Source organism: Saccopteryx bilineata, chromosome 3 (assembly GCF_036850765.1).
Source record: "Saccopteryx bilineata isolate mSacBil1 chromosome 3, mSacBil1_pri_phased_curated, whole genome shotgun sequence".
NCBI lineage: Eukaryota > Metazoa > Chordata > Mammalia > Chiroptera > Emballonuridae > Saccopteryx > Saccopteryx bilineata.
In genome coordinates, this window is record NC_089492.1 from 215,338,364 (window position 1) to 215,363,737 (window position 25,374).

Sequence of the window (25,374 nt, forward strand, 5' to 3'; positions counted from 1 at the left end):
TCCTGTTAAGGCACATTCAACAAGCAAGAAGCAAACAATGAAAAACTAAAGTGAAACAACTATGAGTTGATATTTCTCACTCTTCCCCCTTTGTAAAATCAACGAATAAATCTTTAAAAATGATTTAAATTCATTCATTTTAGATAGAATTACCATATAACATTTTATCCAAACCAGAAGTTTTTTCTTATTTTTTAATTGGGGTCTAATTGACATACAACATTGTATTAGTTTCAGGCATATAGCATAATGATTTGATATTTGTATATACTGTGAAATAATCACCTCAATAAGTCTAGTGAACACAGTCACCATATATAGTTTCAGAATTTTTTTTCTTGTGATAACTTTTAAGAATTTCTTTCTTAGCCACTTTCAAATATGCAATATAGTCTTATTAACTGCAGTCTCCATGCTGCACCTTTCATCCCCATGACTTATTTATAACTGGAAGTTTATACCTTTGATTTCCTTTATTCATTTGACTCCATTTTGTTCATTCCTCACCCCTCACCTCTGGCAACCACCAATCTGTTCTCTGTATTTATGAGCTTGGTTTTATTTCTTTGCTTTAGATTCTGCATATAAATGAGATTATACAGCATTTGTCTTTCTTCATTTGACTTACTTTGCTTAGCATAATGCCCTCAAGTTCCATCCATGTTGCTGCAAATGGCAAGATTTCATTCTTTTAATGGCAGAATAATACTCTATTATGTATTGAATATATATAGGTGTATGTTTGTATGTGTGTGTATGATATCTATCTATCTATATCTATATCTATATCTATATCTATCTATCTATCTATCTATATATATATATATATATATATATATATCTCACATTTTCTTTATCCATTCGTCCATTGATGGATATTTAGGCTATTTTCACATCTTGGCTACTGTAATAATGCTGCAAGAAACAGGGGTGCACATACCTTTTCAAATTAGTGCTTTTGTTTTCCAAACCAAGACACTCCTGAGAGTGGAATAGGATCCCATTACTATTAATAGTTATTCTGGGACAACAGGTATAATGGGTTTCATAATATCAGAACTATCCTGGGAAAATCTCTACAAATAGTTCATGTTAACTATAGGCAAAACCATAATATGTAGACTATGATAGTGCCATAAAACATTGCCTAGAGATTAATATGAAGAATTTGTGTGGAAGTAGGAAACAGCATTGGGGGAGGGGGAGTGGAAGATGGTCAGCGGAAGGCCTGTTTGCAAGGCAGAAAACTGACATGGCCCTTCATTAACATTTTCCCTTGGAAAACCGGGAGGCCTCTTTGCCAAGCTCATAAAGAGGCCAGTGTGTTTTGGAGTATACTGTAGTGCCGTGGTCAGTGTGGGTGACTGTAGGTGTCAACTGAGCTCACTGTGACGGGCATCTGAACGGAAGTTCCTTTTTGCTAATCCACTGATTGACACATCTCCGACAAAGCAGGTTTCTTTTTAAAACAGGATAGTCTCATTCGGTGTTGATCATTTATTAATAACACTTAGGAGTCCTTGTGAAAATGTGAAATAACTGCCAACTTGTCTCTCAAGAGTCTTTCTAAATCCATGTTTCTCTGACTCTAGAAAGCACTTGATCAGGAAAGAGAACTCTATGGATATTAAAATTAATTTTAAATGGGGGTAAGTGCTTCTGATCACTAGCTCACTAGCATTCTTTTTTTTTTTTTTTTTTTTTTTTTTTTTTTACAGATCAAGAACATAGAAACTTTTGCTGTGAATATCTGTGAACATTTCCTTTCTGCTTTTAATCACGTCGTCAGAGCGCAAGTCTACATGGAGGAAGTCCCTTGGAAGCGGTTTGAAAAGGTTACTTCATTTATCAATATTTATGCTCTTAGTTTCATGAAAGAAACTGGCTTTATTACATATGCCAACATTTTACTGGAAATTATGTTTTATTCTAATTTTCAGAACGGAGTTAAGCATGTCCACGCATTTATTCACACTCCGACTGGAACGCACTTCTGTGACGTTGAACAGATGAGGAACGGTGAGAAAATATTTGTCATGCTTTGATTCTGTCATAGCAATTTCAGTTTTTTTTTTATTCTAAACTACTCTGTTTATTAACACCAAGGAAACCCATAGAGAATTTTGAAGGCTTTTAAATATGAGATGAAAATGAGCATTGTGACTTTTAAAAAAATGTTTATTTTTTTATTGAATTTATTAGGGAGACATTGGTTAATAAAATTACATAGGTTTCAGGTGTATGATTCTATAAATACATCAGTGACTTTGGATTATATATTTTTAAAAATCTGCTTTTTTTTGTATTTTTCCTAAGTGAGAAGCAGGGGGTGTAGGAGTGGGGGTGGGTGGGTAAGGGTGGGGGGCGGGACGGCAGACAGACAGACTCCAGCATGCGCCCACCGGGATCCACCCGGCATGCCCACCAGGGGGCAATGCTCTGCTTATCTGGGGCATTGCTCTGCTGCAACCGGAGCCATCCTCAGCGCCCCAGGCCAAGTTTGCTCCAATGGAGCTTTAGCTGCACGAGGGGAAGAGAGAGCGAGAGCGAAAGTGAGAGAGAGAGAGAAAGAGAGAGAGAGAGAGAGAGAGAAAGGAGGACTTCCATACACCGGGCCAATGCTCTACCACTGAGCCAACCGGCCAGGGCCACAATCTACTTTTGATCTTTAAAACATAAAAATGAAATAATGCTTTTTGCAACAAATCTGGGAATTAAATGAAGTAGATAATTTTTATTACCTGGTTTTGAGGTAAGGGGGAAAAAATGGCCCAGGCTGACAAAAAAAGCAAATCTCTGAACTTTCTGACCAGTACTTTTAGTATCATGCTGTGCTTTAATTTTAATAACCTTACAGAAAATATCTACTGAATTACAATTAAGTTTCTCTGATATTATATTTGCATAATTATAAAACTACCAGTATTATTACTATAAAAATAAACCTCACTTAAAATAGCAATAATAATTCCATAGTTCTTTCTATTTACCAAGAAATTTAAAAATTAACTGTGGAACATAATTACAACAACAGCAGGCTTGAAAGTAGCACACAGCACTTCTCCTAGAGAGAACCCAATCACATAGCCTTACCTAACAACACGGGAGATTGGGAAATGTAGTTTAGCCAGGAGGAAGAGGAAATAGATTTAGTGAACAGTTAACAGTCTCTGCCACAAGAAGGTTAAGAAGTGTGGGTTAAAAGAAGATCAAAGAGAAACTGTGCCGTTTGGCAAATAGGTCTTTGGTGAATTCCACAAGAATATTTTAGTGGAGCCCTGGAGGTGAAGTGGAGTGGCCAAGCACAGGGCTCTCCTGGTCATAATAAGAAAACAGGCTGTTCTTTACACCCTTGTTCTTTCCAGGAATTTCCAGGAGTCATCATCTGCCTGAACTGTAGTCACCTGGCTGCTGTAGAGTGGAAAACTAGTCACCATAATGAGGCCAAAGCTCTCTCTTTCTGCAGAAAGCCACAAAATTTCAGGGTATTGCCGTCATTGTGGCAGTGTTCCCAGAAGCTCCAGCTTGGCTCATCCACAATCCAGCGTCCCTCTGACATCCTGTGGGGCTGGTAGGGATTAGGGCATGGCATCTGTTGCCTTGAGGATAGGCAGTATGTGTGTGCACAGCACACATGTGAGAGTGCACATCTTCCAGGGTTGTGTGTATGAAGATGACATTTGTACTATGTATCTTCTTAGAGAGTGACGATCTATACTCTTTGGATAGCAAAGTTTAATTCTTCATTTGCTTATTATCTAAGAGTTGAAACTATGAGTTAAATCAATATATAAATATTGTTGTAAGGAATGCCCTTGTCTAGGCTTAACTGAAGAAAATAATCATTATTTTACACACACACACACACACACAATATCAAGCCACAGGGTGAAGGCTGTCATCACAAACCTCTAAGTAAGGCTTTTGGTGGGGGGCTTACTAGGTTGCTGAGAATTCTGCCCCCTCAAAAACATGCACTTAGTCACACATTCAGCCCTGCAACTCCCCAAAGGGACTTTTCCCAGCAAAATATATATATATAACTGGGTTTCTCCTAGTGGATTGGATTCATTCTTATCAATTGAGCAAACATTTATAAAAAAGCCTACTGAATCTCAAGCACCATTTTAGGCCCTGAAAATTGCTGTAAAACTCCCATTGTATCATTTAGTGTACTTTTAGCTGTCTCAAACTCTGATAGTTCTGTAAGATAATCTGGAAGCGAGAAAGAAATTTGTTCACCCATAGGATGAGAACTATTATGTTTATGACTTCCCAAACTCTGACAGAAGAGCTAGGCTCTGCATGCGTGACGCAGACTGTTGGTATAAGTGTTATATGGGACCTGGATATTCCAAACTCTCTCTTTCATGGCTCTCTGTGAACTAGAAGCTTAACCAAGCCTTGAAGTCACTGGGATGGTGGAGTTACTAATTTGAACTTTACTGAGCCCCAGCCTCTGCACTGTTTGAATTATAACTCATCAAATTTCTCCCAGCCTGACACTAATTATAAAAATTCACAGCTAAGCCATGGATTGGGAGATGAAGATAAGTTCTCATCTAAGAGAGACTGTATTTTCGTGGTGGAAAAAAAAATCTACTCACAGGGACACCAGTGGGAGTAGGAGGATAGTTTTAAGGGAGGAATGATGAAAGGGAAGTCCTGGAGAACAGATTTAAAAGTTATCAAGCTGGGCAGACTGTAGAAGTGGGAGACTCAGGACAGAGATGACCACTGTCAAGAAGACCCTTTATGTCCTTTAGATATCAACACCAAAACGCTCTTCATTTCCCCCAAAAGAAGAGTCCTTGGTAAACCCAAGGTCTTTGAAAATTATCTTGATTTTCCCCTACTTGTACAAAAGCACAGTGAGCTTCCTTCCTTCTGGATGACGTCACCTCTCCCTACCCAGAATTGCACAGAGGGAGCTCCCACTCCCCCTGCATGAGCTAAATGGACTTTCAAAGGCAAATGATATTTAATTGATCTTCACTTTTTCCAGCACTTAGCAAGTTTGAGGTTTTCTATGAGAATGATTTAATATCGTTTTAAAATATTCTGCTTTTAGCTATTTGTGTCCTTTTTTGGGGGTGTTAAATATGGAAGCAATTATCCTTTTCATGACAGGATTTTTTGTCTTGGCTCAGTAAAGCTTTGTACCTCGTGACACCTGATGCGTAGGTAAAGAATTGGGCTTCTTTTCTATTAATTTGCAGCGAGTTTCTTTCCCTTAAAGAACTAAAGGGCGAGGTGTATGCTGCTCTGAGAGATAAACCACAATCTGTTCAGTGTGTAGGAGGACACTAAGCGCTAGGAAAGATTGTATTCTAGCAAAGTGAAATGCGAAAATCTTCTATTTGCGTTACTTCATAACCATGGCAGAAGGCAAAGAAAAAAAAGCTGATTAAGTGGTTTAATGAAAGTAACCCAGAAAGGACAGTCTTTTTGGTTGAATTATTTCTTGTTCATTTACACTGGAATCTTTTTTAGAGTGTGTGAAGCATCATATTTTTAGTTGATGGGCCCATGAATTTGAAAGGCTCGGGTTCTTACCAGTGTTCAGAAAGCTGGGGCTCTGCCAACAGAGGAGATAAAATAAGCTCTCCGATTTCATCCAGAGTCTAATGTGTGCCAAGGAAAAAATATTTCACAGTCAAAGAGAATAGGTTTCATGTTGTTGTTTTTGTTCACAGAATGATGAGTGCCCCAGAGGAGATGGTTCGCATTCTGCCCAAACTGGCAATTACTGAACTGTCTTTGGGAACATGAGACATTTTATTCTGTGTGAAACTGAGGCCAAAATATATTGGAAAATGCACTGCTTTCTCCATTTTCGGATTCTAGCAAGAAAGTAGATCATTGCAAAGTGGCCTGGCAGGAGTGACACTCCTGGGAGATCAATAATCTCATCCTTGGGGCTTGAGGTGGATCAGGATGGTACATCAGTAGTTTCAGAACCCAGGAAGCCTCTGTAAAACATGGAAAATGTTTACAGGTGGCTGGAGTTCTACGAAAAAGCCAGTTATAGCAAAATTATAAAAACCTTTATAGAGCATTTTCTATGGGGAGGCCATTCTGCTAAGTCCTTTATGTGTATTGTCTTAGACATCTATCTAGTCTAGGAAATAGATATGGCCATTATCTCCATTTGACAGGTGAGAAAATCAAGGTAGAGAGAGGTTAAGTAATTTTCTCAGGGGAATAGAGCTCATAAATTGGAAAGGAGAGGCATGGAAAGTGCTGAGATTTGAATTTAGGGAATACAAGGCCTAAGGCTGTGGGTTCAACCATTAGGCAACAGTGTATCCAGGAATCCTTTTAGGATGAAGGCGATTGGAGAAGTTAAAGTCTTTTCTGGTTTACATGGACACTGGCAATCAAGGCCAGCTGTCTAGGAAAAGATAAAATAGGTCAAGTTCGCTGGTGTTTCTCCTTCACCTTCTCTTATCACACTTCAAGGATTCCTGCTACTTGTTTGAATCCTCCTCTGGATTGCCAATTCACTTTTCATTCCCATAGGATTTTTTTAGAAGGGATTATTGTTGGAAATAGATTATGGTATTAGTTTATAAAAGTTTAAGGAATCAGTCTTTTAAGGGGTCTTTGTATTTCAACAGGACATTGTTAAAAAATAAAAAGTTTTCAAGACACATAGAGGCTACCTTTAGAAGTGATGTTTTAATTTCCATTTCAGATCAATGGAGATGGTATTTTTCAGTCTTGGGGCTCTATCTGAGGCCCCCAATGCACACTACAGAGTGGCAAGTGACAACTTTTTTATCTCCTGGAAAGGCCTCTTATTGTAAAGAAATGGGGAGAGTTAAAGGAAGGAGAAAGCTTTAACTTTCCCCATTGTGTGGATGGGAGGAATCCAAAAAGGAGAAAGAATAGCATGGAATCTTACAATGGGGTACTGATTTCAAACTCTACCTCTGCCAATTCTTACTCATGTGATAATGGGCAAATGATTAAAGTCCCCTGTATAAAAATATTTACATAATAGTGTTTTGAGAATTAAGAAAGATAAAGACCAAAAAAGACAATAGATAACTAACTTCATGCTGGTAGTCAAGACGTTCTTACTAATGCTGATCGCTGCCTCCTCTCCCCTTGCCACACTACGTATTAGAGCTGTGGGTCAGGGTAATCAACAAGGGCAAGGGAAAAGACTGATGAAGGAGAACTATGTAGGAGAGACGTAATTGTGAGAAACTCATCTGTTGATGTAAATCAATCTTGCTGCATTCACTCATTTAACAGATACTGATTACTTCTACAATTCTCTCAGATTGGAGACTTAGACTCACTTGGGTCAGCTCCACATTGCATTTGGAAATGCCGATTTTTCAGAACCCTGTCTTCATACAGCTAGAATCTGAAGAACCCCGCCAACTTGAAAGTATTAAAGCATTGCTGGTTTCCTTTTCCCTTCTGATTCTTCTGCAGATATAGCTTTCAATAAGAATTTTGGAACATTAAACGATACCATTTTGAGTTTTACCACATTCTCTTGTACCACTCTGGCCAGAACATCTTATTTAACCAGTACATTTTTAATCAGCAGATCCACCACTAACCACTGGCCATTGCTCTCTCTGGTAGATGCACACATGGCCGGAATAATATCAAAATATAGTCACTGTTTATCTACTTCTGAAACTCCACAGCTCCTGAATTAACTACAGCAATTGAAACCACTCCTATGATGTGAACCATTGGATTATTAAGAGCTGCCCTGGATTGTAATTGAAGATCATGAGTTACATTTTTATTCTTCAACTAAGATCATGTACAACATAGTGATGCCAGACAACTCCGGCCCTTGATTTATATACTACACAGGCCAGAAAAGTTAGATATTAATAAGAACTAATTTCAAGACTGAAAACAGGTGACCGTAGTCATCCTGCCATGGCACTGTGCTAGTGTGTGTGTGTGTGGGGGTACTCAAGTGCCCCCTGAATGTCCAGCCTCACCAGCCTTCACATATAATTCAGACCACAGGGATATTAATTCCTGAGTTTTCCTGGTCTTGTAACTCTCTCCTTACAAAACTTCTGGGCCTCTCCAGCCAAACTCTCCTGCCTTTGACAGCCTGAGGGTCAGTCTCATGTGTTCAGGGAGAAGTTGGCACCCACTGGTTACAGTACAGCTTCTGCCTCACTGGCTCTTCTCAGCTTTGGCTTTGCCAGTTCTCGCTGCTGCTTAGAAAGAATGGTGTTCTCCACAGAGCACTGTGCCCTGGGGCTTCTCAGTGTGTCACCTGATGCCATGTTCTCCTCAGCCCTCACCAAACTGTTGGAGCTACCATGTATCCCACATAGAAAATGAAAAAGACAATTGTCCCCTCACTAACTGTGTGCTCTACCTGCCACCTGGGCCCTGAACTAAAATCACCTGGTACACAAGCAAACAGATTATTCAGATTATGCCTATCAGCCCTCACCTCCCCCATTCACCTCATGAGATGACATCAGGGGCTGCAGGAGAGCCCCATCATCCCTTTCATTGTATTCATCTCTGCCCTCTCCCCTAGGTGCTCCTGAACCAACTCCGTCTCTTTTGCTTCAGCCAGAGAACAAGAGCCTTCATGGGCATTCCCTTAGGCCTTGCGTGTCTTCAGCCTCATCTTCCCAATCTCCCTTCAGGCTCAGTCAGGCTTACGCTGTTGTCCATTCATGATATTGTTTGGTTTTGTTGAGTTCATAACAATAAGGGAACCGAGGGTCTAGTGGTGATTAGAGTCATAAGTCAGTATAGGCAATTAACATCAAGACTACCCCCATTAAGAGGGTCACAGCAACAGGCAAAACCGCTCTGTAGGAGCTTATTAAGTTATTTCAGCATGATTATTTGTTGAATGAGATGCAACTCAGAAAGTGGAAGGCATTTGGCCTGGGAGACAACCCTACATGCATCTGAGAGGAACGCATCCATTTTGGTTGGCTTCAACACAACATGGAGATTTAATCTCTGACATTCATTTCTCCAAGAGCAGAAGAGGGCATGGAGTCATGAAATCCAGATAGAGGGGAAGACACACCATCCTCCTCATTTGGACTTCAGAGGACTCGGGGAGACAGAAAACATGGGCAGTGACGCAGTTCTCTGTACGAGCTTGGTGCGCCACATTTGAATGGCCAACGTCCTCGGGGCTAGGTGTCAGTCAGGAGGAGGCACTGTCTTGTTTATGACCCCCTCCTATCTTTTACTTGAAACAGGACCTCCAGTCATTCATTCTGGAATCAAAGACCTCAAGGTCTTGAAAACGACCCAGTCTGGATTTGAAGGATTCATTAAGGACCAGTTCACCACCCTCCCTGAGGTGAAGGACCGGTGCTTCGCCACCCAAGTGTACTGCAAGTGGCGCTACCAGCAGGGCAGAGACGTGGACTTTGAGGCTACCTGGTAGGAGCATGCGCTAGGGCCTGGCGCTGGCACAGGCAGTGTCTGCCCTTGTCCCCGAGGCCTGGATTTCCTGAAGTCTTCGATTAGAAATGGAAGCTTAGAGGCCAATCAATTCAACTTTCCCACCATTCAAAATCTCTTCTGTTGGATAACAGAAAGCCAATGGCCTTACTTTAAGTTAGTAAATCTGTACTTGAAATCTCAGACACTACTAGCAATAATGACCTTGAATGAACCACCTGATTTTCATGACTTTCTGCTTCTGTTTAAGTCAGTAGTACTCAATATTGTGTTATCAGAATCACATGGAAGCTTGTTAGAATGCATGTCGCTGGACCCACCCTCAAAGCTTCTGACTCTGTAGGTCTAGGGTGAGGCCGAGAAGTTGCATATCTAACAAACTCCTAGGTGATGCTCATACTGCTGGACCAGCGGCTACATGTTCAGGACTTCTGCATCAAGTGAGGATAATGATATTGCCCGCAATACTTCATCGCAGATGCAGAAAGGGCTAAACTAGTGTGACCAATTTGTACCTGATTGTTAAGAACTTTCCTGATTTTAACACTGAAAGCCCTTTGGTCCCAGGCAAACTGTGACAGTTGGGTCACCCCAGACTAAACTCAAAATGAGAGAACATTCACCAAAGCACTTTATAAATGATAAATACCTTAACAATATAAAGGTATGACTATCATTATAATAGCCTCTGAACTCCTAGAGTTTACTTCTCACCAGGCATCTCATTTCTTTGCTGAAGCTCTAGTCTATTGATTAGAAACTTCCACTCTATGGTGAGCTGGAATCTGCCCCCAGCGTGCTTGTTCCCACTGGTCCAGCTTTGCTCTTCTCCTTTGTTTATGATAGGTTGGAAAATGCTTAAAGAGAACCTCACTTCAATCTTATTTTGCCTTTTTTTTTTTTAAGTGAGAGGAGGGGAGATAGTGAGACAGACACGCACATGCGCTCCAACTGGGATCCACCTGGCCACTCTGTCTGGGGCTGATGCTTGAATCAAAGGAGCTATCTTCAGCACCTGAAGCTGAGGTGCTTGGACTAACTGAGCTATCCTCAGTGCCTGGGGCCAATGCTTGAACCAATCGAGCCACTGGTTGTGGGATGGGAAGAGAGAGAAAAGGGGGAGAGGAAGGGGAAGAGAAGCAGATTGTTTGCTTCTCTTGTGTGCCTTCACCGGGAATCCAACCCAGGATGTCCATACACTGGGTCAACACTCTATCCACTGAACCAACCAGCCAAGGCCTTATTTTACCTTTTTTTATTTCAAGTGTTTCCCACAGGCAGCAGCCTGATGCATTTATGTTGAAAAGAGCGCAGACTTGAGCACGCCCGAGTCAGGGTACAATCGGGCATCCAACTGAAGAGAAGGATCTGAAGTTGATCATTTCACTTTTAAGCTCAGACTCCTCATCTCTAAATTGGGGATAAAAATAGTACCTGCTTCAGGTATATTTAGAGACTTCAGTGAAGTAATCACATAAAATATTTAATGCAGAGAAAACCCCCCTAAAACGTAACAATTCAAGAAACCAGCCAAGCTGAGCAGTGAGAGCACTAGAGTGCTTGGGAGTCATCTGCGTAGACATGGAGGACGATCTACCCTGGAATTCCCACTGTGCCCTGGTGCCAGACTGTGAAGATAGCCTAATGATGCTCAATATGTTTGTTGAATGGCGATGTGTGTGTGTGTGTGTGTGTGTGTGTGTGTGTGTGTGTGTAAGGGAATGGGAAGTGGGATTTTTAAAATATATTACAAGATATTAATTTCTTCAAAAATAAACAATAGCCCTGGCCGATTGGATCAGTAGTAGAGCATTGGCCTGGCCTGTGGAAGTCCTGGGTTTGATATCCAGCCAGGGCACACAGGAGAAGCATCTCCACCCTTCCCCCTCTCCTTCCTCTCTGTCTCTTTTCCCCTCCCACAGCCAAGGCTCCATTGGAGTAAAGTTGGCCTGGGTGCTGAGGATGGCTCCATGACCTCTCCCTCAGGCACTAGAATGTCTACGGTTGCAATGGAGCACCGCTCTGGATGGGCAGAGCATCGCCCCCTGCTAGGCATGCTGGGTGGATCCCGGTCGGGTGCATGTGGGAGTCTGTCTCTCTGCCTCCCTGCTTCTCACTTCAGAAAAATACAAATATATATATATATCAACAACAAAAATTTGTTTTGAGGGACAGTAAGGTCACTGCTTCTTAACTCCCATGACAAGTCTTTAGTTCTCTTTTCTGTGTTTTAGGGACACTGTTCGGGACATTGTCTTGGAGAAATTTTCTGGACCCTATGACAAAGGCGAGTACTCCCCTTCCGTCCAGAAGACCCTCTATGACATCCAGGTGCTCTCCCTGAGCCAGGCTCCTGAGGTACGTTGTGTTGCTTGCCACTCTGTGGACTGAGAGAACTTGTGTCTCCTGTCAGCTCTGAGAAAGAGCGGAGAGTTAAAATAGGAAAGTGGAAGACACATGAAAAAGGACATCTGTTGTTGTTCAAAAGCTTGTTATAGCAAGTGAGAAGAGAGCAAAAAATGGAAAAATCTGTCCAACCTGAAAACACAGGCCACTGCTAGAGTTCCTTAGTTTTGCTGAAAATTCTTTGAGTCTCTTCAACCTGCCACAATGTAAGCCTTATATTCAGGACACTCAGATGCCCTGCAGGAGAGAGAGTTAGACCAACAGTGTATGTTTCAGGAGATCCAGAGAATGAAGGATGGATGCAGAGAGATTCCATTCATCCGTTCATCCATTCATCCATCTATTTGATATTATTGAAGCATTATTATGTCTCTCTCAAAACATGAGGAATACAAAGATAAATTGAACATGGTCCCTACCCTCAAAGATCTGATCATTCAATGAAAGAAGAAAATAAGTAAACTAACAATACAATGGAGAATAGAGTATTGTGGAAATAACAGAAGAAGGCAGCAAACTCAGGACTGGGGTTAGGGCCAGCCAGGCTTTCTAGAGGGAGAGGTATTTGAGTTGCATCTTAAGAGACACGTGGAGGTCATCCAGGTTCACACTGAAAAGTGATGGAGCAGGGTAGGTATGAAGACAGGAGGCAGCATGGAACAGCCCTTTCGGTTGAGGGTCTGCCATATATGAAGCTCCACAGGGAGCATCTTTCCGTGTGCCTGGAGATAAGGCAAAAACTGATCAGGAGGCTTGTGTGGTCGTACTTATAGCCTCTGCTTTTTCCTGAAGGCTCTCAGGAACCACTTACGGGTTTAAGCAGGGTATGGTGCCACCAGATCTGCCCTCCAGAAAAGTTAGTCTGAAGGAAGTGTAATAAATTAAAGGGACAATGAACAAGAACTGTTGAAAGGCTGTTGCAGAAATCAGGAAAATGGGCCTGCACTAAGAAAGAGTCCTGCCTGACCTGGGCAGGAGCCCTGGCCCAGCACTGCGGGGTCGCTTCAGGCCTCCTGGCTGTGCTTCTTTCCACTGGAGGAAAAGCCAGTGGGACCGAGGCTAAACTCCCTCCAGGAGCCCATGCATCCCCACCAGGCTTTTTTGGGATACCCATAATCCAGAATTTCCTTCCCAAATAACCCTGAAGCTAATTCTCGAAACTGAGCATGTCTCTTCCTTAGACTCACCCTCTGGAGCGCAGGTCACACCATCAGTGTGGGCACCTTAGGCCTGAGAGGGGGCAACAAGTCAGATGTTTGCAGGGGTGGATGGGACTTAATATGCTAGCCGGGGTATCCACTCAACCGAGAACAGGAAAGAAAATGGAGGGGCCAGGGCTGAGGGCTGACTCCTGCCACACCACCACGTCCTGGCACGGCACTGAAAGGGGTCGGAGAAATTTAAATTAGAACCTAGCCTTCCACATTGTTATGAAGGTATATTTGCCAAGTTAGAGGGATAGAGCATATTTCACTCAAAAGCTTTTTTTTTTTAGCTTGATTTATAACTTTTGAATCTGTAGACATCTGGTATGTGGGCCTCCCATTATACTCTTACCCCAGGGCCCACACGTGCTGGGAAAGGTCTGGAGAGGGGGTGGGATGAGGAGGGGCGTAGGAGATTGACTGGCCAGCCCCCAGAGGCCAGTTAGATGCTGAACAGGTCTCCCTAGTTTCTGATCCAAGAAGCTCTGGCTTTTCTGAGAAGCATTTTTCGTAGGTGAAGAAGACTGGGTCCACCATCTCGTAACAGAGAACAGTGTGGGGCAGTAGAGGAACATCAGAGGTTGTCTCAGAGACCGATAACGGACTGGTGGGGGGAGTGGCAGAGAGATAGGTTCACAGTTGCCCAATGTGTGATGTATATTATTGTGGTTTCCAGATAGAAGATATAGAGATCAGCCTGCCAAATATTCACTACTTTAACATAGACATGTCTAAAATGGGACTGATCAACAAGGACGAGGTAAGACCTTTAAAAATCCCTAAAATACATTTCCTCTCCCAGCCTTCTTTATACACTTGGGATGATAATATTACCGACCAAAACTCTTTGTTTAATTTTTATTTATTTGTTTGTTTGTCTGTTTATTTTGTATTTTTCTGAAGTTGGAAATGGGGAGGCAGTCAGACAGACTCCCGCATGTGCCCAAACAGGATCCACCCGGCATGCCCACCAGGGGGCGATGCTCTGCCCATCTTGGGGCGTCGTTCTGCTGCAACCAGAGCCATTCTAGCGCCTGAGGCAGAGGCCACAGAGCCATCCCCGGGGCCCGGGCCAACTTTGCTCCAATGGATGACTGCAGGAGGGGCCAAAACTCTTAAGAGCTGTTGCTTATGGAATATTTTATAGTTGTCACTGATTAGAGCCCTGAAATTCTGGGCTTCTCAATACCTGTGGCTGGAGTACCCTGAGGGTGGACTAGTGATTATAGGGAAGGGCTGGAAGTCACAGGCAGTGAAAGGCAGAAAGAGAACAGAGTGTGCCCGAGGAAGCAGCTCTGAGCTTGCTTTCTCTGAAAGTGCCACACAAGGCCACAGCTTCCCTGTTTTCCCACCACGAGGTGATAAGGAGAAAAGAAAAGCTTCTCTTTTCATCTCTCCTGTCATCTCTAACTTTTGATTAAGTAGTCAATTCAGTAAGCATCCAATGTACACAAAAAAGATGAAAGCGTATTTGTGTTTCCACTTGCAGTTACAGAAGGGGGAAATTCATGTTTTGAAAGGAAGCCACATCTTGGGAAAGCTCTTGCTAAGACTGGCTTATTTTTAGCCCTGGCAGAAGGTTAAACCGAGTTGGTGTGTCTGATGGGACAGCCTGAGGTCCTGACAGGTAGCCCACTGCAGCCCGTCCTGGGACAAAGAACTGTCCCTCCCCTCTTGGACCACTTTCTGAATGGTGGGATTCCTGTATTTGATCCATTCTTCTACAGGCTTCTAGAATATGGAAAATGCCATTCTGGTAGCTTCCTTTAGTATGTGGAAGGAACTGGGTAGGGAGGGCCACCTGCGAGCATGGTGTGCTGCCACAGACTCATGTCCTTTGGTGAACAAAGACAATGAAGGAGTCCAGAAGGTCCCACCCCCAATTCCGCCACCCCAGGTCAGTAGCCTTATTAGACACACTCCTTCTGGCCCTGCACCTTGTTTCCTTGGTCTGCAGGGTATGCTGGTGGCTCCACCAGGCTGTGCACACCACAGCTGCATGTGGAGGCTGAGGCAGCCCCGGGGAGCAGAGGTCGCGCTCAGTGCCTGCCTGCCATGGCTGACACAGGGCCGGGCTGCAGAGGGCAGCCATGACCCCATGACCCCAACCCTGGCCATTCCGCTGAGGGTTGGGGGAGGCACAGCATACTGCAGAGGAAGGAAAGGATATTTATCAGCAGAATGCTGTTAATTAGGATGGAAAGAATTTTTAAATGATTATCTTCTCAAGGAGAGGTACCTAAAAGTATTCTTGGCTATGCCCACCAATGGTGAAATGAATGTGCCCCACACAGAAAAAGGCTAAGGAACCATGACTAGAGAGAGCAATGCTTAGTTCAGATCCGTCCACCCCACTCCCACCCGCGGAGAAGAGGGTTTCTTCAGGGTCCTTGACACTAACCTGACGCCAGCTCAAAGGCCTGCCCATGGGCTGAGGCCACAGTGTCCCTTGCTCTAAGAAGTCAGTCTGGCGACTCCCTCCTGGAGTCCAGCAGGGGACCTAAAGGCAAAAAATCCTGTGATTTTTTTTTGGGGGGGGGTCAGGACTCCACATAAAGGAACCTGACTGGCTGTGTCCGCACTTTGGGGACGGCGGGAGCCCCTCTCAGGCCCTCACCCAGCAGGTGTGTACAATGTGAAGACAGCACGTGAGGAGCAGGAAGTCAGGGCATGCTGACAGCAGCAGAGCAGTGACAAATGACAGGATAAGAAGAACTCTAACTGCACAGCTGTCTGGAGCCATTGAGCACTGGGCTAAAAGCCCTGTGGACTTGAGTGCTCCTGAGGGCATGGCGGTGTTAGAGCACTGGACAGTGACTGATGTCCAAAGTGAGTCATCAAGCCAAGGCCAAATGATGTTCACTGCACTCTGTTTAGAAGGCAAGGATATGTAATACATTTGAGAAGTATCTCTATCCCAACGATTTAAATTTTTCTAAAACTCTTGAATTTTCTGGAAAACAGAATCATTTCTCAACTGTTGCCAGAAAAATAAGTCATTACCATGCTTGAAGAAACTCGATTGTAGGGCGTACACATTTTCCTGTTTAGCAAGTTGGACGTACACATTTTCCTATTTAGCAAGTTGCTGTTTCTGTTGTTGATTTAACATGGATTCATAGAATAAAGGAGAGAGAGGTCTCTCTTAATGTATCTGAAGTTAACAATGTGGTTTTCTGCAGGTCTTGCTACCGTCAGACAATCCATATGGCAGAATTACTGGTACAGTCAAGAGGAAGCTGGCTTCGAAGCTGTGACATTGTAGCCACCAGCTGGAGTCCAATCTCAGCTGAGGAATTCCTTCAACTACTTTCAGTGCTGGAAATCATAGCGTGTAGCCATGCCAATTTTCAATCTAGTATGATTTAGATTGTGCATTTCCCTCTTGTATGAAAGAATTCTTCTACACCTAGCTCATTAGGGTATTTTATGACTAGTAATTATAAAATGCTTTGTGAATACAGTTTATTTCACAAATGCTGAGCAGTATTAGTACAATCACAAATTAGTATTTCTTTTTAGTTGTGACTGCCTGTCTTAGAGAAGCTTTGTAATCAATTCACTAAGAAAATAATCATGAAGTAATGTTTGTATCTTATCGATTAATTTATGCAGAAGTTTAAGAAGCAAGTATTGTTTTCATTCTACTGATGCTAAAACTTTGCGTCTAGGTAGTGCAGAAAACGTAATGACAAAATCATAGTATGAACTATATCACCATTGTGGCTTCAATTAGACCAAATATTTGAATTTTTAAGAATGCTCTAGTTTATTACTACTCTTAAAAACACTTTGTAATCTTAATGTATTCATTTTATGACTTATACAATGTTTAGAGAATATTTAGTACACACTGGGGCCATGAAAAAAGAAGTATACATTGTGTTCTTTGACTAATGCACCACTTTGTTCCATAGAGGCACATTTAATGGAAGCTATTACACTGGGGCTGCATACACGTATAGAAAGAAGACGAGAGACTATATATATATGGAAATATTAGTGGTGATGATTTCTGGAGGGTAGAATTATGAGTGATTATTTTTGGCCATGTGCCTTTCTGAATCTTCCAAATATGAACATTTATTACCTATATAAGCAGAGAAATAAATATAATTGATGATGGCTACAAATTGGAGTGGTGATTATATCAATTGACTAACTCTACTATTGTATATATAATAAAGCGCCATAAACTATAATTTTAGATACCCATATGAAAACCTGTCTACATAAACATTCTAGATAACCTCCTTCCATTAGAAAACTCCATTTATTAAATTTTTAAAAAATCTCCATTGTTAATAAATGCATGCATATGAACACTTAGTATAATTTGATAATTCTGCTTCATTCACCTTTATACTATTACTACTTAAGGTAGCACAGTATCATGTTTAATTTCACAGACTCATTGAAATCCTGGTCCCACCTCTTACTAGTTCAGGGGTCCCCAAACTTTTTACACAGGGGGCCAGTTCACTGTCACTCAGACCATTGGAGGGCCGGACTATAAAAAAAACTATGAACAAATCCCTATGCACACTGCACATATCTTATTTTAAAGTAAAAAAAAAAAACAGGAACAAATACAATATTTAAAATAAAGAACAAGTAAATTTAAATCAACAAACTGACCAGTATTTCAATGGGGACTATGCTTCTCTCACTGACCACCAATGAAAGAGGTGCCCCTTCCAGAAGTGCGGTGGGAGCCAGATAAATGGCCTCAGGGGGCCGCATGCGGCCCGCGGGCCGTAGTTTGGGGACCCCTGTACTAGTTATATGACAAGTTTTCTCATGTATGAATGGGGGTGAAAATAGAACCTACCTCATAGAGTTTTGGGGGATTAAATGGGTTAACGTTTATAAAGCGCCTTGATAGTATTTATGCCTGGCATATAGAAATTTCCGTATGTGTTTGTTAAAAGAAATATCCTGACATTTTTTTTCATCGGTTATTAGACCTAAGTAGAAAGTCATCACTGGGTTCTGTGGGTAGGGTAAGAGGTGGGAGGTCTGAGAGCGGTGAACCCTAGAAGATGCTGGAGGCCATTCACCAGCTAGTGCTTGAAAGAACATGAGATAAAAGGATGAAATCATTTGATGAGGAAAGTTTTCTGCTATATTGGGTACTCATGTAACAAAATGTGCTTCTACATCACGTAATATGCATGGCCCAATGACTAGTACATTTTATTCCTCTGCTGATTTGATAATTTAGTTCAAAGAAGAATTTAGAGTCTAACATGATTTTTCCTAAACAAGCAAATAAGAACAAGAAACTTAATGAGGCCCTTTGTACTTGATATTAACTTGGTCATGTAAGTTGCAGGAACACTGTAGTGACTTCAGAGAAAAAATGCCTGTTAGAGCAGAATCCTAGAAATGGTGGCCCGTTTTATACATATCCGCATTTGCTTCTGAGCTCTTAAAACATTTATTGTACTAGGTTGCAGTAAGCTATTATACCCCAGAAGTTATATCCCAGGTGTGGGACAGGTGAGCCTGTGGTCTGAATTTCCACCCAGGCTCCTGTTTTGTGAAAGCTGTTGACCTACAGATAGGATGGTACTCTAACAGGCTTGGGGTTTCCTCTGCTCCTTTCAGGGCTGGCAGAGGGAGCTGTAAACACTTGGGAGGTACTTGTATCAAACATTTTCTTATTTTGTTGCGGATGGCTACACAGACTGTGTCCAATTCTCTGGGAAGCAGAACTGCTCTCACAACATACTCCCCTCCTCTCTCTCCATTTTCACCCCCACCCCATCTCAAGACTTGCATGGGGGATAATGCAGGTGCATTTACCACCTGGGAGGCAGTTTGCCTAGTCCTCAGAGGAGTAGCCACTGTTTGGGGCTTGCGGTTTTGGCAGCCAAGGTTCTAAGACTTGTTCCAAATCCTCTCAATCCCATCTTATAACTTCCCACTGAGAGGCTCAGAAAACGTGTCCTGTTCCTTTTCCTTAAAAGAGGCAGACTGAAGGTCTTAACATTCTTTACTTTTAGTAGTTTGCTCTTTCTCCTTTATGCTCTCCAATAGAAATAACTCTTTTGTGACAGCATTTACTTATTTGCTATTAAAAGACATTTCATCTTTTTCAATCGCTTGTAGGATTTAACTACAGAAATCGTAACTTCTCTTTACCTCCTAACCCTCTGTCCGGAGAGAGCATTTCCTTTCCTTCAGACTCCGGGTGGCATGCTCTCGCCTTTGGATGTCTCCTTTGTAAAACCTCTGCACCTTCTGCTTCCTCACCTGTGTTTAGGAGAAAACCAAAGCTTCTTTTTTAAAGACATGGATATCAAGCCTTTTTAACCAGACACAGTGGGCTCTTCCTTCTTCTAAATATCTGAAACTTAATATCTTTGTATTTTTCATATCCTTTGTTCTTATTTCTCAAAGAATTCAGCTGCCTCTCCTTCTTCCATTTGCCCAAATTCTTTCTCAGAAATTCTTAAAGTCTTTGTTTTGGCTCTTACTGAGGCCCTATTGAGAATATAATGGCTATGGACCTACTTCTCAGGAAAGTGCTCATTCACGTCCCTGGAGGTGCCATAACATCTCCTGAGGAAGTAGTTTACATTCTATCCTTAAAGTATAAAGCATTCCCACAGAAATTTACCACATAAGGAATATAGTCAGCCAAGCTTGGAACAAAGGCACACTGATTACCTTTATAAGAGAAAAGGAAATGAGTCAATTTAGAATGAAAGAAGAGGATGCCAGCTGTATTTGTTTCCTGAGGCTGCTGGAACAGATGAACACAAACTGGGTGTGGACAGCAACAGAAATTTATTCCCTTGCTCTGGAGGCCAGAAGTCCAAAAGCAAGGTGTCGGCAGGACCGTGCTGTGAGAGCTCTAGAGGAGATTCTGTCCTTTGTCGGGAGCCGATCCACTAATGCTGGCTAACTAGGTCACAGCAGGAGAAGATCCACAACTGCTGGTTGTCAAAGTCACAGCAAAAGAAGATAGAGTCACCACAGTAAAGACCAACAGCTGCGGGTTGACAAAGTCACCGCAAAGGAAAGGCACAACGATACTTCCCCCTTTAATCTTTTGAATTAATCTGGCCTTATATTCCCCCCTTTTCCTGGGTGTGTGCTATTATTTATGGCACAGGGGTAATAGTACTGTGCTTTCCCTGTAGATTTGTAGTAATTTCTTTGGAAGTGAGACAGAAGGTGTAAGTTCCACAGAAAAGCCTGTAAGCCCCTTGAACTGGGCTCATAAACATAAGAGGCTGGCCATGATATCCTTCATAAAGGGTTAAGTTTGTAGGAGAATTTCTTCTTATTAATCATGTTAGAAAGAATAAAGTTAGAACTTAGCTAATATATGAATATAGTAAATAAATAAAGTTTAACTAGACATTAGAATCTTAGGTAAAGTGTAGTAGAGTGGCCTGTTGCGTGGCCTTGGATAGGAGTGCAGCTGGCTAGTAAAGAATGTTTTGTTAAAAGACTTGTTTTGTCACTGAAGACAGTTGCTGGGCTTTTCTCAGTAAAACATTCTCATGAGATTTTTGCATTTTCCAAGAATAAGGAGAGGAATGTGGTGGGATTCATAGCAGCAATAGCAACTAATGCCTTCTGATATTATGTTGCTACTAGCTATCTTGCAGGTGCACTCTATGTATCTCTAAGTAAAAATTACTCTTTCTACTATGTCAGTTTCTTAATAGCAAGCCTTTTGTAGTCTTGTGAGAAAAGAATTAGGACACTACATGAACTCAAGGCTATTTGCCTGAACAAGCGGTGGTCCTTTGCTAGTCCTTGATAATTTTGTCTGCTTATCTCTTTCTGTGCCCTTGACTCACAACAACAGTAAAATAGAGTTATTAATTAGTACTAGTCTTTTAGAAGTTTGTACCGATATTGTTATTACTATTCAAGTTATTGTATAACTGTACTTTGAATAACTTACCACCTGACTTGTAGCTTATAGATATGAATTAACTGTTATCTAGAAATATGTAGCCATAGTGAAACTAAAACAATGATGTATTCAAAATACCATGTGATTGTAACTTAGTGTGTGTGCATAAAAAGTAAAGTTAGACCAGCCATTGGAGAGATGCCTGGCAGTAAATGCTAACCAGAGAATAAAGAATTCGGCTCTCTCACTTGATTTCGCCAACGCCGTCTCCTCCTGTGGGACCCCTGGACCCCCCCCCCCGGGGCTGGACCCCGGCAGTCCTTGCTCTTTCTGCGTTCAGCTGCTGGTACCTCCAGGGACTCCTTGGCTTGTGGCGTCACCACTGCAGCCTCTGTCCCCATGCTCACACTGCCTTTTTCTCTTCTGTCAGTCTCCTCTGTGTGACTCCTGTGAGGATACTTGTCATTGGATTTAGGGTCCACCCACATAACCTCTGTTGACCTCTTCATCTCAAGATCCTAAAGTTACTGCCATCTATAAAGTCCCTTTTTTTCTACATTGTGTCACATTGAGAGGTTCTGGCAATTAGGATGTGAACAAAGGATTTTGGGTGAACCACTCAGCACACCCTAATAGGTCAGGGGACAGTGAATGTTGTAGGGACAGTGAACGTTGTAGGGCAGCCCTTCAGGCACCTGTTAGATCTTTAGTTACACAGACGCTGCTCTTCTCTTCATATCTGGGCATGGTGACATCCCCCTTCCAGTGTGATCAGCTGTCACATAGATGTTTATAAAAGGTTGAAGATCATGAACTTTAGATGTAAATATTGCTAAGTTTTAGATTGGCCTCCACAAATTTCCAGCTGTGTCACTTTGGACAATTTACCCTAAATTTTAGTGCTCTAATTTTGAAATGGGAATAAAATAATATTTACCTCAGAGTAACTGAAGAGTACCTGAGATAATGTGTGTGTGAGTTAGAATGTTGTTGGTTTCAGAATACCCAAGAATGTCATAAATTGAAAGGGCGTTTTATTTACTTAAGAAGTTGAGAGACTCTCCCAGAATGATCTGTGCATGGTGATAGCACAAAGACTCAGGCTCACTCTACTCCTTGCTCTGCCGTCTTCACTGCATGGTAGTATTTCTCCATGAAGCGGGCGGCAGAGCTCCTGCTAAAGCTGTGGCGCATCACCCCGATCTCCCTTGGGACCAGAGCACTCAGGTGCCAGCGGGTTGGTCTCTGATGGCTTATGATTAGATCCTTGTACAGGAATTGCCCTTGGCTACAGGAAGCTGTCTCACCCAAGTTTATACTCGCTCCCCTGCTAGTCATTGTGGGAGATACAGAATCCTGACCCTTTTGTGATGACTCTGCAGGGACAGTCCAGCTCCAGAGCTCCTGATTGACTGAGGCCTCTGTTGCAGTTCCAGTTCATCTTCTTCTTTCTGTCTAATCCTGTTTCCCTCACTTCCCACAGCTGTTGTTCCAGAGAGCACTCCTCAGTTAACCACCTGCATGAAAATCTCAGGGTCTCAGTGTGGGTTTCGCAAGCAAGCCATCCTGGGATACCAGGAGTAGTTCTAGGAAGGAGACTCTACAAAGGGATTTGTGGAGCTGGACCACTCATTGAGCCCATGAAATGTTGTAGTCATGCAATTGTTAAAACTTTCACCAGAGGGGAATTGGGAGGAGATACTGGAGGAAGGCAATGCACTGGCAGGAGCAATGTCTTAGATGCTTGAGAAGTTTGGGAGAAATAATTATTACAAGGACTATGAAATTTGGGTCGGTGTTGCTGGGGACCACTAAAGCATGTAGAAAGAATTAAAAGCTGAAGATGGGCCCTGGCTGGTGGCTCAGTGGATAGAGTGTTAGCCCAGTGTATGGACATCCCAGGTTTGATTTTCAGTCAGGGCACACAGGAGAAGCAACCATCTGTTTCTCCTTCCTTCCCTCTCCCCGCTCTCTCCCTTGTTCCCTCCCATAGCCAGTGGCTTGATTGGCTCAAGCATGGCCTGCTGGGCACGGAGGATAGCTCTGTTGGAGTACTTGGGTGCTAAAAATAACTTTGTACCTGAGCATCGGCCCCAGATGGGGTTTCTGGGTAGATCCTCATTGGGGCACATGTGGGAATCTGCTTCACTATCTCTCCGCCTCTCACCTAAAATAAAAAAGCTAAGGATGATTAATAGCCAGTATAAGGCAAAGCATGAGAACAAGAGGGCCTGTCAGCAGCACACAGGGTGGGAAAAAGTAGGTTCACAGTTAGTCGTATGGAAAAAAATACAATAATTAATACATAAAAAAGCAAGAATAAACTGTGTTTTATGTACGCATAACTGTAAACCTATTTTTGCCCCATCCTGTATAAACAGATCTATGCCCTATGTCAGAAAAATCTTAGGATCAAGGCCAAGACTTAACTGTAAAAATAGCAGAGTTCCAAGGTACAGTGACAGTTCTGCCACACCGAGGTCAGGGGCCTGATCATTGCACCTGGAACCCGACTCTTCCCATTTCCCTGACTTCTCTGGCCTATTTCACCCTGTTAAAAGCTAGCACTGCTCCAGCTTGCTGGAAGACAAAACAGAGGCTTCTGCCTAGCAAAGGAACAGTGCCTCCCCACCCCCATGTCTATCCCCACCTCCTCTCCTGGCCACCAGACCTATAATTAGGATCAAGTTACTTCATAAACCAACAGAGACATGCTGGGCCTATTCAGGGAGGAAAAGGATTATAGCCCAGAAGAATGGCAAAGACTCGGTCAGTAATACAGGAGCTGGAGGCTTATACATGAGACTGAATCCTGAGGGCACTGGATAAGCCCATCACTTTCAAATCAAGAAGGATGAACAGAAGCAGTTTCCATTCACATGGGATGGACCAATGTACAGTATTCATTTGTTGTCTTGCCCAAAGTCTGCATTAAGTCTCCTGCTGTTTGTATATGGGATCTTGACCATCTGGGTATTTCACAGAATATCACATTGATCCATTATATCCCTGATATAATCATGCTAATTGCACTGAAGGAGCAAGAAATGATGTTTGTGCTCCAGAGAATGGTAGAGAAACCAATAAGGGGAACACCATATTAGTAAAGTTTTAGGAATGGTTTAGGGTGGAAGTTGGAAAAATCTGTCTCACTACTTGTATTTTGTAAATAAAGTTTTATTGGAACAGAGTGAGGCCCATTTGCTTATGTATTGTATGGTTGCTTTCCTGCTACAATGGCTGAATTGAGTAGTTGTAACAGAGACTATTTGGCCCACAAAGCTTAAAATAATTACTCTCTGGCCCTATGTATAAAAAGTTTGATGACACTTGATCTAGGGCATTCCAGGACATTTCTACCAAAATAAAGAGCACATTACTACATCTCAAACTTTCTCCCACTCAGAAAAAAGCACAATGCCTGGAAGTCTCTTCAGGTTTTGGAGGTATCATATTCTAATGGGATATTCCCAGGGGTGGGATTCAGCCAGTTTGTACCGGTTCTGCAGAACTGATACCTAACTTTGTGTTGAGTTCGGCAAATCAGTTGTTGAAATGGCACTTGTAATCAGGGCTCTCTCTAAGGTGGGCACTGGGGCAGCTGCCCAATGTGGAAATCACAAATTTACATTCCTTATTCTTTTTTAATGCTCATCTGTGCAACAGTGTATTCTAAGCACCTGTAGTATTTAATGTTCATTCCATCCACAGGTGAAAAAAGCTGCGAGGGCACCAATCAAGAAGCAATATGAAAATACTTAAATAACAGTTTTATTGGGTTTTTTTTTTGGTCAGGTATTATTTAATATATTTCATTACTATTTTAAAACTCCTTCTTATAATCTGGTTTTGTGTACCACTTTTATTGTCCTTATTTAAGTATTAAATGCATGAAATCATAAACTACCTTTTGGTATATCATTTTTTTTATATGTAAAATGCTCATTAGGGCAGAGAACTAGTTGTTAAATTATTTGAATCCCACCACTGGATATTCCAGTGGAAATACCTGTCCAACCCTTTTACTGGGTGACAAGTCTTCCAGCTTTGTGCGGGGCCCAGAGTAGTAAAAGCTTGTGCTACAGGTCCAGGCGGGATACAAACTTTTCTACTGCTTGGGCCACGTGAATTAGCAGACCCTATTTCATTAAGAGAGTCTCTGATTGGGGAAGATGCTATGTAAGACTTATAGCAAGTCCCAACAGGAAAATTACAACATAGTTTCCTAGGGTTTAGAGCATGTTATCTGTAGCAAAGAATTATTCATGATTTAAATAACAGCTCCTGGTGTGTTACTGGATCTTAGTAAAGGAAAACGTCTGTCTATGGGACATCAAGGAACTTTGTGGCCAGAGCTGCTCATCATGAACAGGTTTTTATCTAAGCATTAGGGTCTGGCAAGCCCAGCAGGTTTCTAGCAAACCCACCATGCATTAGGGTCTAGTGAGCCAA

At 42.3% G+C, this 25,374-nt stretch overlaps 2 protein-coding genes across 2 annotated transcripts in view; one reads left to right on the top strand and one right to left on the bottom strand.

Annotated features, from left to right (window-relative positions):
* Positions 1–17,176, top strand: part of LOC136331015 (uricase) — a 29,211-nt gene extending 12,035 nt beyond the window's left edge. Inside the window, exons 3-8 of the mRNA XM_066268788.1 lie at positions 1,719–1,835; positions 1,941–2,019; positions 9,225–9,411; positions 11,667–11,790; positions 13,720–13,803; positions 16,226–17,176. Coding sequence (XP_066124885.1) covers positions 1,719–1,835; positions 1,941–2,019; positions 9,225–9,411; positions 11,667–11,790; positions 13,720–13,803; positions 16,226–16,300 — 666 coding nt within the window. The 3' untranslated portion in view covers positions 16,301–17,176. The remainder of the gene's footprint in view (positions 1–1,718; positions 1,836–1,940; positions 2,020–9,224; positions 9,412–11,666; positions 11,791–13,719; positions 13,804–16,225) is intronic.
* SAMD13 (sterile alpha motif domain containing 13) overlaps positions 1–25,374 on the bottom strand; it is a 101,378-nt gene that overhangs the window by 6,762 nt on the left and 69,242 nt on the right. The window lies entirely within an intron of this gene.